We start from the raw sequence: 18141 nt of genomic DNA on the forward strand, positions 1-18141 counted from the left end.
TTAGGCCACCTAAAAAAGGCAGCACCCCTGTGAAACTGCTCCAAAAATACAGCAGCAGTGGTGTTGTTACATTGCTTATTGATATACACAAGGCTCCCTGAGAAACCATAAAGTCAGAGCACATTAATTATGATCCAATGTTTTCCTCAAGCGAGTATAAGGGTGAGACTAAGCTACATGAGAATACTGCAAAATGGGCTTTTTTAAGTATCTCAGTATTGATTCTCAGCTTTCCTGGACCACTGAAGCTGACAAGAAAAGATCAATAGGTTTTGTTGAATGGTAATGATACAAAACGAACAACTTGCTGCGTATCTGCCATTCACAAACTTTGGACCAGGCCATGTTTTTATAGTTGTTCCTCTAATGGTCGAACGTCCAAAAGTTGTACTTTCACTTTGAATCTCACAATAACTTCTATTCAGCAGGATGAGGTTGGTGCTTAATCCTCTGGGGTCTATGATCACACTGGCGTGATCAGATAATGTGGCTTTTTTCAAAGCGCCGTAACAAGATATGATTGTTTTAATTTGATAGTACAAACATTTTTATTCAAGTGTAAAAGCAGGATGGGACGAGGCTGGCGTGGCATTTTGTAAAACTGGAAAAAATGGGTCTAATTATCTAACACTTTTCCTATGAATATTCATTTTTTATGGTCATTTTTTGTGTATAGTTTTATTGTATTTGAATTTCACCTTTATATGTTCATACTTGCAATATATGATTACATTTTTTTAGGTCTGAAACAGTTAATTGAGCATATTTGTGTTTTTTATTGTCATAAATAGTATAATTTTATTTCAGATTTCATGATTTTTGTGTATTTTTGGACCCCAGAGGATTAAAAGAAGGTTTTGTTGCTGGGTAATGATGGTAAAACAATCTAATCATGATACTTCTTTAACACAAACAAATAACATAAACCATCTCTATTCAGATTACATAGATATGTTTTTATTTGTGACAACATACTCAATTTTAAAGTTGAACAATCCAACTGCTTACAGGTGGATGAACTGTGTAAAACAGACAGGACTAGCATTTCTTTACTACAGTTTCTTTTAATTTATCAGCCCAAATATACACTAATGCAAACTAGTATTTACAATAAGGTAATACCAGCTAATATAGCTCTAATTCAGATCCTTATGATGATGATGGTGTCCTACATAATCCTCCTGATTCTGTCAGTGAACTCTTATTGAATCTTCAGCAGTTTTGATAGTCTGTTAGTTGTCATTTATCAACAAAGCATTTTCTATTTCTAGTTTGTGAGAAGTTTATAATGTTATAATGGTTTAGATGGTTGTAAACTGAATCCATTTTAGTTTCATAACAATTTAAGATGCCACCTTGAGTTCTAGGAAATTAAAATAGACAAGAAAAAGTCAAACAGACAGACAGACAGACAGATATAATAACAGTGTTGTTATATATGGATATTTCAGTGATAATGACAATGTTAATAACAACAGCAGCAAAGAAAGGTAAATATATATATATATATTTATATATTTTCTTTTTCAATGAATAGACAGCGAATACTTGAATCAGTTTCATAGCGAGTGTTTCCTAAAAGCTGAAGAGTTCCAGGGCACAATCCATCTGGAGCCCTTTGTTTCTGCTCTTCCTCTCTACTGTCCCATTCAATAAAGGCACTTCAGTAAAGTGCTTCACTTCACTTTTACTCTTTTACTTCTAATCATTATCACTTTGTAGTCAGAAAGTTGGGCTCAATTAATTCCATACTGAACAACTTTGTTCATCCCTTTCTGAGGAAACTGTGTACAACAGCGTGCACACATGCATTAACCTTCTTGTCGTGTCTTGGAGAGACGAGACTGTTCTGCACTTTGAAACTTTTATCCCAAGAGTGCATCTATTATAAAGGTCTTTAGAACAAAAAGACACAAAAACAGTTTTGTCCCTTCAGCCATTTCACTGAGGAACAAGTCATAGCTATGCTTTGCATGGGTGTTTATTTATTGTTGCTTTTATGTATGTATTTACTACTTCTATATATACATTTTAACCTTTTATCTACATTTTTACAACCTAAACAAGTTTTATTTTATTTTGCTGTTTTTATTTTGTTTTAATTTTCCTGTCTTCTTTTTTTGCTATTCTTACTTTAGTTCACATCAATATCTAAGTATAGTCTGGACCTGTAAGAACTTTACATTTTTAATTTAATTTAATTTTTATTTCACTTGCCATTTCTTAACTCCCACTGTCTTAAATTGAATCATCTGTGATATGTGCCTCTTTTGTGTGTGTGTGTGTATGAAATTAGATTAGATTAGATTAGATTTGACTTTATTAATCCCACAGCGGGGAAATTTCTTTGTTACAGCCGACCACAAAATTGCTACACAAAATTATTTCCCTTTAAGATAAAGATAGAAAATAAAAAATCTAAGAAAAAGACATTTAACAATATACTATATATATATACAGTACAGGCCAAAAGTTTGGACACACCTTCTCATTCAATGCGTTTTCTTTATTTTCATGACTATTTACATTGTAGATTCTCACTGAAGGCATCAAAACTATGAATGAACACATATGGAATTATGTACTGAACAAAAAAGTGTGAAATAACTGAAAACATGTCTTGTATTTTAGATTCCTCAAAGTAGCCACCCTTTGCTTACTCATTAATAGTTTTGATGAATCTACAATGTAAATAGTCATGAAAATAAAGGAAACGCATTGAATGAGAGGGTTTGTCCAAGCTTATATATATATATATATATATATATATATATATAAAATATACAACTTAGTGCAAATTAAGTGAAGAATGTGCAGAGTGCAAATTATATGAAAAAATGTGCAGAAAAGAAAGAAAGAAAACTCCAACACGTTCAGGTTGTGCTGGTGTTGTAATGTCTTATGAGGACTCTATACTGCAAACAAAGTCTACCTCTGGGTACAAATAAAGTAACTTGAACTTGAACTTTCCAGTTTGATGTACCATGGTCATATTGTTTCCCAGGTTGCAGGCTCGGATTGCACATCGAATCCAGGAGCTGGAGAGTCTGCCCGGCTCTCTGCCCCCCGACCTGAGGACTAAAGCCACAGTGGAGCTCAAAGCTCTTCGTCTCCTCAACTTCCAGCGCCAGGTACACAGTACACAGCAGCTGCTATATTCCATCTTCACTGTGACTGCATAGAATATTAATTTAGCCAGAATAACTTAACAGTTCAGGTAGTTCAATCAGTCACCCTGCTTAAGGACACAGTGCTGATTTCCTCATCATGCTCATTGAATCCACTCAGAAGTTACTTTTTTATGAACTAAGTAAGTTCCCCATGAGCCAAAAAGAGATGTGAGAGTGATATGAAATTAGTTTTTTCCCTCTGTATGTTAATTACTCTCTCCAATTTTAGTTGTGTGTAATACATATTAAAGAACACCTCAATGCACATCTTGTAAAATATTAATTTAATTTCCATCAAATATAATTTTGCCTTTTGCCTCATGGCAGCTCCAAGATTTTCTTATGAAGTTCAATAGCAACCCCACAACGCCTTAATATAAAGTTATAAGAAAATAACTTCCAGGTTGTTTTTAATTTGCACCTTGCAGCTCATCAAAATGTCTCATGAGCTTCAGTTTAATGTTTCAATTTGGACTTATTGTCTTTAAAAAAGGCTCAAACCAATTATTTGATTATGAAAATAGTTGACGATTAATTTAATAATCGATTATTGTTGCAGCTCTCTCTCTCTCTCTCTCTCTCTCTCTCTCTCTCTCTCTCTCTCTCTCTCTCTATATATATATATATATATATATATATATCTATATATATATATATATATATATATATATATATGAAATTTATATTATATATTAGGAGAGACAACATTTGGCCTGAAAAATATTAATGTTTTTGTTTTTTTTCCAGCTGATCGAAAAGTAAAATCTTAGATATTGAGCAACATCCTGTTTCAACCTATATATGGACTTTTACTCTCCTGGTACCTTCTTGACCTTATTGGCAGAAACCAAATGTTTTTGGGGTTTTTTGCTTTTTCTGTCTAAATTGTGTATGTATATCATAGAGATGGGGGGTAAAAAGTCGATACAGCATAGTTTCGAGATATTTTGTGGGCAATATAATATTGATTCATGGCCGCCAAGCATCAATATTTGACGTCTGTAGCTGGCTCACATTTAGGAATATACTGGAGATACATAATAATAATGCTGCAAAGTTAGGCTTTTTTATGATTCATTCAAAAAACTTCAGAGCAGTGAAGCTTAAAGTTGAGGAAAGTTTGATAAAATGCTGCAATTGTTGTCGTCCATACATGTCTGATATCAGTTCAGTTCAGTTTGACTGGATACTTTTCCACGTCCGTCTACTGTTGAAGTGAACTCTTTGCATGTGTCCAGCTGAGGCAGGATGTGGTGGCGTGTATGAGGCGGGACACGACCCTGGAGACGGCGCTCAACTCCAAGGCTTACAGACGCAGCAAGCGGCAGACGCTGAGGGAGGCTCGCATGACCGAGAAGCTGGAGAAACAGCAGAAGCTCGAGCAGGAGAAGAAACGCAGACAGAAACATCAGGTGATCCACGTTACAGCGTTTATAATAAGGAGAGCATTGTGTCATGGCTGCTTTTAACCTTCTGAATCCCTCCAACCAAACTGTAAAAAACTGGCATTATCGTCGGAGTTTGAACTCTCTGACAGTCCTTGAATGCATCATTATTTTTACATCGCATGTAAAAAAAAATAAAAACATTAAATTCTGCTCTTCAGAGACACTGTGAAGCCATGATTGGTTCTGCTGAGACGATACATACTATACATTTTTAACTTCTCCCCACTACTACCCATGATTGTACTGATTCCATAGAGTTGTAGGACTTTTATATTTTATATACTGCAGTGAAATAAAACACCACAGTGAGTAAAATATAAAAATAGCAAAAAACAGCATGAAACAGCTTGTTGGGGTTCAGAGGGTTAAGGCCACGTGTAGTCTTCAGTATTAACCCATTTTGGCCTAAAATGCCTGTAAAACCTCTGGGCGATTTTTAAAATAAGCCCCTAAAATCTGAAGTTTTTCTGTAAATTCAACAGAAGTTTCAACTCTTCCTACTAAATAATAGATTTTTCAGCCTCTGTGGCAGATAGAAATTAAATTCAAAAAGTTTTTGAGAGCTTACAGCTGTGGCTTTCATGAGAAGTTGAGTTTATTTGTCCAAACCTTCAATAAAGTTTTTTTAAAAATCAACGTATTGCATTGCGACACTCCCACATGTATTCTGATGCATTTCAATGGCCAAGAGGACGAAAATAGGTGAAAAAAACTACAAATACTACAAAACGACATATCCGATTTCCCGGCTTTAATGGTAGAATAACACAACAGCGCCCCCTGGTTTTAATGGTAGAAATGCGGTAATACTTTCCCGCCTTAAATGGGTTAAACCAGTACAGCAGCAGCACTGTTTTCATCATGTTTTTCTGGTTGTTTCTTGTATTGTCCCTGAATGTCCTGGAAACAAAAACAGAATATACAATAGTGAATTATCTTGAGGTGAGGTTTAAAAAAAGTTCAATACTTTCAGCAACTGTTTGTGTTGTCTGCAAGCTGCATTGTAAGAAGTTAAGATGAAGAGAAAACATGAAAACAGATGAGAGCAGTGTGTTTCTTGACAGCAGATATCCACAGTCAAAACAAACCTTGAACAATGACAGTAAGCTGGTGAGGCAGCAGCATTAAAGAGCCCCTGCCTGTTGACAAAGAAAGCCTGGCAACACAACACTTAATGATCGTCTCTTGTGTGACTTGTTGTCAAAATAATATTTAGACTTCAACAAGTTTCTATGACTTTGTTTTTCAGGAATATCTCAACAGTATCCTCCAGCACGCGAAGGACTTCAAAGAGTATCACCGCTCCGTGTCCGGCAAAATGCAGAAACTCACCAGAGCTATCGCTAACTGGCACACCAACACGGAGCGCGAGCAGAAGAAGGAGACTGAAAGGATCGAGAAGGAGAGGATGAGGAGACTCATGGTGAGAGCCCTGGACACTCAGGAGCATGTTATGTCTGTTTACGCCAGGGGTGTCAAACTCAAATACACAGTGGGCCAAAATTTTAAACTTGGACAAAGTTGGGGGCCAACATTGATATTTTTTTTTGATCAAGGTCTTTTTTATTTTTCAAATTTTTCACATACATCAGACAAGGAAAATACAATTCTCACATGAAACAGTCAAGTCTAGTTCCTGTCCAATCAGACAGACCTCCCAATACCCACAAGTACTGGACCCCAAGCAAATTTCAATACATCCAGACACCGACACATATACATACTAGGTAAATAAAAAAAAGAAATCACAACGGAGAGAAAAGAAAAAAACAAAACAGAAAAAACAGATACATATATACAATTGGGTTACATAGAAATGTTAGTAGCTGCCATGCTTTCAAAAAAGGAAATAAATGGTTGCCAAATGACATAAAATTTCCTGGTGTTCCCTCTTACAGTAAATCTAATTTTTTCCAAGTGAACATGACTCATGACCTCCCTAATCCACTGGTCATATGTTGGGGGGGAAAGCATCTTTCCATTTAAACAGGATAAGTCTCCTGGCCAACAAGGAGCAGAAGGCCCCAACATTGATATTTATTGAAAAAATGTACCTAAACAAGTTCAAACGAAATGGAACAAGCAAAGCTTGATATAACTTAATATTGCAAATGTTCAAAATCGAATATCAAATAAAACAAACAAACACATCAATGGCATTCATTTCTTAAATAAAATTTAAATAAAAATCGTATGTCCCTTTATTTTATATGCGGCCTTCTTTAAATTTAAATTTAACAGTAATCTTTTTCCACAGGCTAAAAATAAATGTAAGAATAAAATAACAATAATAAACCAAATGACTAATAATAATATCCTTCAATGAATGTGCAACCATTCAAGCCTTGGACTAACAAGAAAAAGTGCATAAAGACAACTTTAATTGTTGCTCAGTTTGCTACACACTGATCTACTGTGTTCAAGCCAAAACACCAGCAGAGCATTCTGGGATTTGTAGTATTATATTTTGGTATTTCCTCGCGGGCCAAATATAATTATACTGCGGGCCAAATTTGGCCCACGGGCCAGAGTTTGACACCTCTGGTTTACGTCTTTCAGAAGTAAACGTTTCACAGTCGGAGGAGCAGTACGGATGAAAGGCACACAAAGCAAACATTTTAGAAAGATAATTACAGTTCAAAAGCACTTTTTATGTTGCATAAACATCCAATCAGTCCCAACAGAACGAATATACTACTTACAAACAACTAAAACTCTACATGTCTATAAAAGCTTTTATAAATCTTTCTGCAAATGCTATTTACATCAATTTTTTCTTTAATGGAAAATATGCCATGAATCTTTTTTTGAAGCTTATATAATTTATTAGGAGAAACAACATTTGGTCTGATATTTTTTTTTCAGCTGATCGAAAAGTAAAATCTTAGATATTGAACAGTTTCCACCTTATACAGTTGTGCATTGGCCGATACCAAACATTTTTATTTTTTTTTGCTTTTTCTGTCTAAATTGTGTATATATATCATAGAGGTTTGGGGGGGGGATCGATACAGCATAGTATATTGCGATATATATATGCGATATTTTGTGGGCAATATAATATTGATTTAAGTCTCACATTTAGGAATATACTGGAGATACTGGTATCATATGAAACTAGAAGATCTAAGGAATCTTTGTATCAGGTCAGGAAGTTGTCGAAAATAACGCTGCAAAGTTAGGCTTTTTTATAATTCATTCAAAAAACTTCAGAGCAGTGAACTTAAAGTTTTTGAAAGTTTGATAAAATGCTGCAATTTTTGTCGTCCATACAAGTTTGATATCAGTTCAGTTTGACTGAATACATTGTTGGTCAGTCTGTGGCTTTGACTCTCATTGTGAAGAAATAAAAAGACTGAAGTGAGATGAATACACTGAGAATTTTCTCTTATTTTGTAATTTTGTGGACACAAAATGCAGTTAAACAGTTAAATCACAATATATTGTATAACAATACTATAATACCATATTGCAAAATGCTTAAAATCGCACTAATATCGTATCGTGACTCAAGTATCGGGATAAAATCGTATTGTGGGGCCGATACGCTGATTCACACCTCTAGTATATCACTATATAGAATTTATTGTAAATATTATTTAAAGTGTAAGAGTAGCCATGTGCATTCATGTGGACTTTACCTGATACAGGTAAAACGTTTGGTAATTTCATAGAGTTTCTAATGCAAAGCAGCTGTTTATAATGCTATTTGGAGGCATGTGCAGCAGCACTGATCTGGTGTATTGGATTGATGCATTAGCACGCTAAAGCTGCCCTAGTTGTATAAAGTTCAGATTTATATCATCAGGCTGTAGATGATATTTTCTCCGACTGTTATTCTCAAGAAGCTCTGCTCCTCTTCTGTCTTATTAACCTCCTGCTTCCATCCTCCCACTCAGGCAGAAGATGAGGAAGGTTACAGAAAACTTATCGACCAAAAGAAAGACAAGCGTCTGGCCTACCTGCTGCAGCAGACGGACGAGTACGTGGCCAACCTCACCACCCTGGTGCACGAACACAAAGCTGCCCAAGCTGCCAAGGACAAGAAGAAAAAGAAGAAGAAGAAAAAGGTAGGAAGAGAAATGGTCAAGTGGGGGATTACTCACAGGGTGCTGATTTCTATTCTGCAGGTTTCTGAGAAGCAAAGTTTTGCTCCAAAGTTTATTTTATATCGCTGTTATTCTGTATTTCTCCTCAAGTCCACAAAAAGAGCAACACCAAACCTGTTCTTTCCTACAGGAGACGTAAAACTTTTATCACAAATAAATACCGTATTTCCTCAGTTTAAAGCCGGGCCCCTATTAATGACCGGCCTCATTTAGTAACCGGGTGTAAAAACAATTTTTAGTAAATAAAAGCCAGCCTCTTTTATAAGCCGGGTGTCTTACCGGTGTTATGTCAAAGTCTGTTCCCCGTCGATATGTGTCCCCCTTACCTTAACCTGCACCAACCTGACCCCTGACCAGTGGTGGAAGAAGTATTCAGATGCCTTACTTAAGTAAAAGTACAAATACTACAATGTGAGATTACTCCACTACAAGTAAAAGTCCTGCATTCAAAACTTACTGAAGTAAAAGTACAAAAGTATCAGTAAAAGTACTCGTTCTGCAGAATGAATCCACTCAGATTGTTAATTATTAGATTATTATTATTGATGTAATTATTTAAGCAGTGGTATATTTTCTCAAGCCAGGGTTCATTTTAAGCACTAAATATACTGTTAGGTGGTTTAATTTGATAAAAGGTCTAATCACTTCAAATGTATCATGTTTTTATGTTAAATTTTGACCTGTAAAGTAACTAAAGCTGTCAGATAAATGTAGTGGATTAGGAGTATAAAGTTACATAAAATGGAAATACTCTAGTAAAGTACAAGTACCTCAAAATGGTACTTAAGTACAGTACTTGAGTAAATGTACTTAGTTACAGTCCGCCACTACCCCTGACCCCAACCAGTCCTCCTTTAAGTTGTTAACATGAGCCCAAGTTTACCTGAACCCCAAACAGTTCTCTCTACAAGGCCTAACCTTTATTTTGAAGTTTGGCCACACGAGTTAGTACTGTAGGTAGATATGGTTGTTTCTCCCGCTGTCCTAGTCATTCTCTGTAAAGTCCAGCTGTTTACGCACGACAAAATGACCAAAAAAAGACACAAAATGACCAAAAAAGACACAAAATGATTTAAAAAAGACACAAAATTATTTAAAAAAGAAACAAAATGACCAAAAAAGACACAAAATTATTTAAAAAAGACACAAAATTATTTAAAAAAGAAACAAAATGACCAAAAAAAGACAAAATGACAAAAATCCTAGTCATTCTCTGTAAAGTCGAGCCGTTTACGCACGTTCTTCTGGGCTTTTTAGTCGTTTAGACATTTTAAATCCTGCTTAAAATGAACATTCAGCTGTTCATTGTTTGTTTACATCCCAGTCCTTCCAATATGGCCGACATCCGGGTAACTGGCTACAATGCGCTGTGTAAAACACTCTAAAAAGTGCCGGTCAGAGCTGCTCTGATTTTCTTTTTTTAATAAAAGCCTCCTTCAAATAATAGCCTACCCCTATTATTAGCCGGGTCCCAAACTGATTTCTTATCAATAGAAGCCCCGGCTACTATCTGAGGAAATACGGTAGTTTCTATTTTTGCCATAGCTCAACCAAAGCAGGCAAAACACAGTATAAAGAGGTTGGTGTACTGTTCTCATCAGTTATGAAACAGTAAGCTAAACTAATTTCTCCAAAAATCTCCTCCAATGATCAGGCTGTTTGACGTACTTGGCAGGATTTTAATGACGAAAAGGTAAAACTGAAAATAAACGAATAATAAAGACAATATTAACCATTTGCATGAGTCAAATATACCTTAAAACATGTTAAATACTCCTAAACAAATATACAAATACAAATAAACATACTCACTGGCAATGCCACAAGAATAAAGCAGGATGAGGATTGTTGCTCTACCGGATTACAAAACAGGACTCCTCTTACCGTAAGGGGACCGGAGAGTCACCAAAATAAAAGTCACCTCTTCAAAATAAAAGTTCTTAAATTTCTACAAACTGTTACATGACAGTTGGAGCTCATGCTCCTTCAGTCTCATGTCTCTTAGTTCAGCATTAACCAATCTTCCCTTGGAGCATGACATGTTAAAGCTCAATCTTATGGTTCATTATATTGTTTGTGTCAATCACTCCAGAATGACAATGTGGCTTTTGTCAAGGATCTCATTATGTCCTTGTGATTGAGAGCATTAAAAAAGGCTCTGAAACCCAGGGACACGGTGGGCTGAGAGGACACGCTAACCGTCACATCATTTCAGCCTTTCTGTCAGAGAGGCAGAACTAATCGCTGAACTCATCTGGTTCTGACTGGAACAAACACCTGCAGACTGTCAGCCCTTCACCAGACCCCTGACACCCAGTTTCTCTGTGTTTCCACTTACTGTGCTGCCTCAGAATGTGTGATTATGATCCTGTGAATAGCGTCTGAAAAAGGAAAATGACTGCCCTCCATGACCCTTGATGAGCCTGTTTGAGAGCTCTTTCTTGGAGGAAACAACTCTAACATTATAGAGCCGCCATTACTGAGAAATTACATGAAGCCACAATCACCTCTACTTTAGACCTAACCTGCTGTTATTGATAATAACTACATTTGTAACAAAAGTGTCGGCTAAATGGGTTTATGTGTTTGATTTCTAGAAGGTGGATGGAGACGGTGAAGGCACCAGCGCCATTGGACCTGACGGAGAGGTGAGCTGCAGTTTATGGGTATTCTCATGAACCAGTCTAAGTTCTGTCTGTGAAGATTATAAGGACGTACTTTATTAAATTAAATATAATTCACTCTCATACCAGTCTGGAACCGGTCTGGAACCAGTCTGTTGGTTTGTGATTGTGTTACGTCACTGAGAATTGAGATAATAACACGTTTGATATGATCCAAACCCAAGACTAGGAAAAGACTGATATGAAACAGAGGAGATTGATTTAATACTTTTTTCGATGACTGTATTTTTGATAATTTTGTGTCTTTTTCAATCATTTTTACATCTATTTTTGGTCATTTTGTGTCTTTTTTGATCATTTTTACATCTATTTTTGGTCATTTTGTGTCTTTTTTGATCATTTTACATCTATTTTTGGTCATTTTGTGTCTTATTTGATAATTTTTACATCTATTTTTGGTCATTTTGTGTCTTTTTTTGATCATTTTTACATCTATTTTTGGTCATTTTGTATCTTTTTTGATCATGTTCACATCTATTTTTGGTCATTTTGTGTCTTTTTGATAAATTTACATCCATTTTTGGTCATTTTTTTTTAAAGTTTTTTAAAGTTTTTTTAATATCAAACACGTTTGATATGATCCAAACCAAGACTAGGAAAAGACTGATATGAAACAGATTACTACCTTAAACTGAACCATGGAGATGACGGGAGCGCCGTGACTCCAGTAAAACTCCTAGATTTACTAAAGACTTTCAGCTTTTAGTCTGAAAGTTGCCATGTAGTTATTGCAGGTTAAGTGGTATTTGAAATCTCACATTCCTGATTTATTAATGGACCTCGGTCTGTCATTTTATCATGCTGTCTGAGAGGATAGTTAATTATCAAGTGGATCTTGTTATGGAGACATTTACCAAACCCACATTTAACCTCAGTCTTTCAAATGTACTCTGGCAGAAATTAAAAAAATAATCTGAACATCAGATCAAACAGTAATTATCCTTTCAGAGGCAGACGGCACCCCAGGTGGTCGTACAACCGAAGCAAATTATAGCACCTGGTGTAAATAATGTAGCAAACAAACAAATGGAAAGCTGCAGTGTCTGTTCTTCTTTTAATTGCGTCCTCCTTCCTTGGTCTCCTGTCAGAAATGTATACGCTGAGGCTTTGATGGCCCATTTTGGCACAAATACTCATTAATGTCCCAGTGGTTGTTTGTCTTTAAAGGAGCTGTGGAGGTCCCAAATGTTGCAATGTAATGATGGAGATGAGCTGATCTGAACTGGGATTTATTAACCCTCCTAGCAGCATTTAAAACAGGGGTCTCAAACTGCTGGAGGCAGTATCAAAATAACCAAAAAAAGACACAAAATTACAAAAAAGACACAAAATGACAGAAAAAAACAAAATTACTTAAAAAAGACACAAAATGACCGAAAAAAGACACAAAATTACAAAACAAAGACATAAAAAATGACCAAAAAAGACACAAAATGACCAAAGAAGACACAAAATTACAAAAGAGACACAAAATGACTGAAAAAACACTACCGTAAATTAATTAGAAAAGACACAAAATGACAAAAAAGACACAAAATGACAAAAAAATGCACAGAATTACCAAAAAAAGACTCAAGATTATTTAAAAAAGACACAAAATTAACAAAAAAGACACAAAACTAACAAAAAAGACACAAAATGACCACAAAAAAGACACAAAATTATTAAAAAAGACACAAAATAATTTAAAAATTGCTGCAATTGGCCCGCGGGCCGCGAGTTTGGGACCCATGATTGAAGCAAGGACAGAACATCAAGTCATGTTGATCTGAACCTGAATACAAACAGAAATACAGGCCATTGCCCTGATAGTTTCAGCTTTATTGTCATAGCGACTGATGCCATTATCACCCAGATTAACAACAGATCATCACCACCGTGCCCAGAGCGGCCATTCCTCCAGAAACATCCCTCTAAATTCACAGCAGAGAGTTTTAGGGTCTTCTTTTCTTTAACAGTTTAGGACTTTATTATGAGCAGGAATAATGGCAATCAGCGTCTTGAATCTCAACAGCTTTTATGATTACATTAGTTACATGGTCGAAAACTAGTCATCAACTTTGCGAACCATACTGATACATTTCGCCATCTTTATACCGTTAATCTGTTCATACTGCCATATTTATACCAAAAAAACAGAAAACATTAAAACGTCTTAACAACAGTCTGTCGCCTGAGACTGGACATTTTGAACTGAAACAGGTTATTACAGTTTGAATATTAAGTATGTTGAAACTAATGCTTGATTAAAAGCGACAGCCCTTTTCTGTTGGCCTTCTTATCATATGCAGCCATGAAAACAGCAACAAAAACCTGCAGCTTTGTGGAAATATTGCAGTTCATCGTTTTTATATCTGAACAAATGATAGAAACAAATGAACAAATTGTGCCACAGTCTGAAATCTTACATATATTTTGAAAAAATTTAAAATGATTTTGTTGCTAAGGGCATGGACATTTTCCAAATGTGACTATTCAATAATATCTAATGTTGTTTTTTGTACCTTCTGTCTTGTTTGTCCTTGTGGTTTGTTTCTGCTGCAGCTCATGGACGAGAGCAGCCAAATGAGTGAGCTGTCAATCAAAGTGATCCAGACAGAAACTGGGAAAGTTTTGCAGGGAACGGAGGCTCCCAAATCCAGCCAGCTGGAGGCCTGGCTGGAGATGAACCCTGGGTGAGGAGGCACATTGCTGCATTGAGCTGTTTTTAAGAAAGTATTCATAAATAAATATCTCACACTGCAAAAAAGGTGTGTCAAGATAAAAACAGTAAATCTGAGGGAAATGATCTTGCTGCATGGACAGATAATTTACCTTGACAAGATTTCTTAAATTAAGATTATTAAATCTAGAAATAAGCACGTTGAACGCTTAAAAATTAAAGCTGCCAGCAGTGATGAACTGGCCCGAGCAGAGTGACCTGATGATTATTTGTTTCTTACCAAGATAAAAAAAGCTTCTTGTGTCTTTTTTTTGGGTTATTTTACGTCTTTTGTGTCTTTTTGTGTGTTTTGTTTGTCTTTTTACGTCTTTTGTTTCTTTTTTGGTAATTTTACTACTTTTTGTGTCTTTTTTTTGTAATCTTTTTAAATCTTTTTTTGTGTGTCTTTTTACGTCTTTTTGTGTCTTTTTTTATGTCTTTTTTGGTCTTTTTTTTATGTCTTTTTGTGTGTCTTTTTTGGTCTTTTTTGTGTTTTTTTTGGGTCATTCTGTGTCTTTTTACATCTTCTTTTGGTCACAAAATAACCAAAAAAGACAAAAAATGTACAAAAAAGATAAATTAAAGCTGCCAGCAGCGATGAACTGGTCCGAGCAGAGTGACCTGATGATTATTTGGTTCTTACCAAGATAAAAAAAACTTTAGATTTAGAAGTGTTAGATAATTTATCTTGTTTTGAGAGTTAATTTCTTATTTTAAGTGTTCAACATGCTTATTTCTAGATTTAATAATCTTAATTTAAGAAATCTTGTCAAGGTAAATTATCTGTCCATGCAGCAAGATCATTTCCCTCAGATTTAGTGTTTTTATCTTGTTTTTAGACTAAACACCTTTTTTGCAGTGCAGGATTCTGCAGTTGGAACTTTTTTTCCTTTGTTTCAGTTGCACCACATGCTTGTAACAGTCCATTTTCCTTTTTTTAATAGGTTATTATCTCGCAGTCATACTGTTATCTTCAAAAAGTTTATCTGGACAGATCAGGAGGCTTTTAAAGAATGTCTAGTTTGAATAGTGATTCAGCATCCCACATAGAGTAACAACCTCCTTCGCCGCCTGTTTTTTGGGGCTGCTGCTTGTTAATTCAGCCGAAGATGTTCATTATTTCATGTGTGACGGACGGGAAAAAAAATGTAGTAACTTTTCTTTCTGTTCTCCTTGTTTTCCTCCTTTAAAAACCAGATATGAAGTGGCCCCGCGGTCGGACAGCGAGGAGAGCGGCTCAGAGTTTGAGGAGGAGGTCAGTGACTTTCTCATTATAACAAACTCCCTCAATAGAGATTTGAGATTGGCTTCCCTCACCTGCAATTCTTTTATTCATGCAAAAGTTTTTACTTTAATACTGAATAGGGACAGTGCACATTAACCCTTTATCGGGCGAATAACTATATTTGGTAACTTCAGTGGATATCTAAATGTCTCTCTGTTTGGTCGAAGAACCACATTGATTTCTTCCAGCTTATCAGCAAAGATACTACAGGCTACAATACTACATTAAAGTGGCAAATTTACAAGAAAAAAGTTGCAGATTTAAGAGATTTAAAGTGGCAAATCTGCGCGAAAGAAGTCGCAGATTTACGAGAAAAAAAGTGAATAAAACAACTTTTTTCTTGCAGATTCATCACTTTAAATCTCATAAATCTGCGCATTTTCTCATCAACTTTTTACCATTAATTTGAGATTTTTTTCTCACAAATTTGTAACTTTTTCCTCAAAATATGACCCCCCTCCCGTATGTTTTTTTTTATTTTTTTTTTACACATTCTGGCTGTATGTAATATCCTCCAATATTCTCTAGGGTTGAAATTTGGAATTTGCAAGTATTTCAATGAGTGTTCTATTAAGGGTTAATGAGCATCGAAAAACATCTTTGTAAATATGCCGGAATATAGCAAAGCTGCTAATTTGCACCCGTAGTGCCTAAAAAAAATACAAATAAATACAAATATAAAAGACAGCAAGTAAACTGGATATAAGCCACATCTCAGTCAGACCAACTCCACATATACAGACAGACACTAAACAAACAAATGAAAATCCACCAGGGGGCTGTAGCTGCATGCACTTCAGTAAGTCTGTCATCAGAGCTGATTCTGTGATATCTTTCTGCTGTTCTTTATTACATTATTTGAGCTCTCAGTCATGTGTTATCAACTTTGCCTTATAAGGAGGAAGACGAGGTGGCCAAGGCAGAAACAGAGGACAAGAAGATAAAGGATCCCGGTGAAGCTGGAGTGGCTGTGGTGCCTGCCAAGCACATTATCGAGTAATGTATTATATACATTATATACTTCTCACTATCTCAGGTTTACTTGGCGGGGCACTTTGTTTCGTACAGGAATTGCATCAGTTAGAAACAAAGTTTAAGGGAATCTGGATGTTGGAATAAATCTGTCAAAACACCAGACACTGAGACGTCAGAAACAGACAGTAAAAAAACACTTTAATAACTAAAGCTCTGATAGACTTTGTAGTGAGTCTTTTTGACGGTCTTCGTGAGGAACTCCAGCTGAGATCCAGCTGAGATCCTGTCATCAAACCCACAAATTGGATAAAAGAAGTGGACGTAGCCTCTGGGTCTGAAAGATGTGAAGCCAGTGCACGTGTTCATTAGAGCCTGCATTCTTTATAATGGCCAGCAGGGGGCAACTGCTCTGGTTCCAAAAAGAAGTCTGGGCGTATACAAAAAATTTGAATATCGTGAAAAAAAAGTTCTAAATAAATAATGAGCGAGCGCTAAGCAGGATGTGACGTAGTATTCAACGCCACAACAACATGCGCCATTTGTAAACGCTGGTGAAGCAGTGTTGCAACTTACCGACTTTCAGACCCCCTTAGCGACTATTTTAGAAAAAAAAGCGGCTGGAGACAAATCCAGCGACTTTTTCTGGTGTTATTGGAGATTCCTTCTTACTCTTCTTAACGAGCTGCAGGGACCAGCGACTCTTCTTAACGAGCCGAGGGGCCGGCGGCTCATTAAGGGTGAATCAAAGCGGCGCATTCCTCCTGCAGCAGTCTCTCCCAGCTGCAGAGCCGGAGGGGATGTTAACCCCTTAGCGTCCAGTCTGCAAATTGCTAACAGGCAATTTGCAGACTGCAATTTGCAGACAGTTAGCTCTGTAGCAGTACAGTGTGTATGTGCTAACAGGCTAACAGTTAGCTCTGTAGCAGAACAGTGTGTATGTGCTGCTGCTGCAGGAGGTGTTCACTTAGCGATCTCTGTTTGTTTACAACAAGCACCAGACACTAAAAACTGTTGCTATTGTTTGTTTAAAAGTTGTGCAATAAAAATACAGATGTTTTCCCTAACATGATGAATAATCATGATTACAATATTGATCAAAATAATCGTGCAGCCCTACTTGAAACTCATTTTTCTTTTCTCTCTTTTTGTTTTAAATCACTTCAACACATTTCAGGTCAGCCAAGCAGGATGTGGATGATGAGTACAGTGTTCCTACTGGTCAGACCAGCTCCCAGTCCTCCTACTACGGAGTGGCCCATGCTGTCATTGAGAGGGTGGAGAAACAGTCCACGCTGCTGATCAACGGCACGCTCAAACATTACCAGGTACACACACCCACACACACACACACACACACACACACACACACACACACACACACACACATACTTGCATTCCCCCTTGTTGTTTTTTTACTTTTGTTACAAGTTCTTTTATATTTTTATTGCTTCACCTTTGAACAATGTCTGTTGTTTTTTTATCAGGGTTGTTTTCTTTTATTATCTGAAATGTGTTTTTAAATGAGTTATAGATTGCATTTTTTTGTTATTATGTTTCTGCCAAACAACATTTTTGATACAAACAAATTCACTTTTTGCTTTCACTTCACAAAGAAGCATCCTTGATCTTTTTCTTCAATCTTCAAGGTTCATTTTAGTTGTAATTTTACAACAAAGAGTGGCTCAATGAAATAAGTTGTAGCCTCTTCACACTACACACAGACGATTAAAAAATAAAATACCACGTTACTTACATACATATACAGAACT

At 36.1% G+C, this 18141-nt stretch overlaps 1 protein-coding gene across 1 annotated transcript in view; it reads left to right on the forward strand.

The window, feature by feature from the left end:
• The window catches only part of smarca2 (SWI/SNF related, matrix associated, actin dependent regulator of chromatin, subfamily a, member 2), a 98482-nt gene that overhangs the window by 13922 nt on the left and 66419 nt on the right, over positions 1 to 18141 (forward strand). The window contains exons 7-15 of the mRNA XM_059338211.1: positions 3005 to 3131; positions 4409 to 4582; positions 5868 to 6041; positions 8518 to 8688; positions 11325 to 11375; positions 13956 to 14086; positions 15310 to 15367; positions 16296 to 16393; positions 17547 to 17697. Of these exons, the coding sequence (XP_059194194.1) occupies positions 3005 to 3131; positions 4409 to 4582; positions 5868 to 6041; positions 8518 to 8688; positions 11325 to 11375; positions 13956 to 14086; positions 15310 to 15367; positions 16296 to 16393; positions 17547 to 17697 (1135 nt within the window). The remainder of the gene's footprint in view (positions 1 to 3004; positions 3132 to 4408; positions 4583 to 5867; positions 6042 to 8517; positions 8689 to 11324; positions 11376 to 13955; positions 14087 to 15309; positions 15368 to 16295; positions 16394 to 17546; positions 17698 to 18141) is intronic.

The sequence above is a fragment of the Centropristis striata genome, chromosome 7, assembly GCF_030273125.1.
Source record: "Centropristis striata isolate RG_2023a ecotype Rhode Island chromosome 7, C.striata_1.0, whole genome shotgun sequence".
Classification (NCBI taxonomy): Eukaryota; Metazoa; Chordata; class Actinopteri; order Perciformes; family Serranidae; genus Centropristis; species Centropristis striata.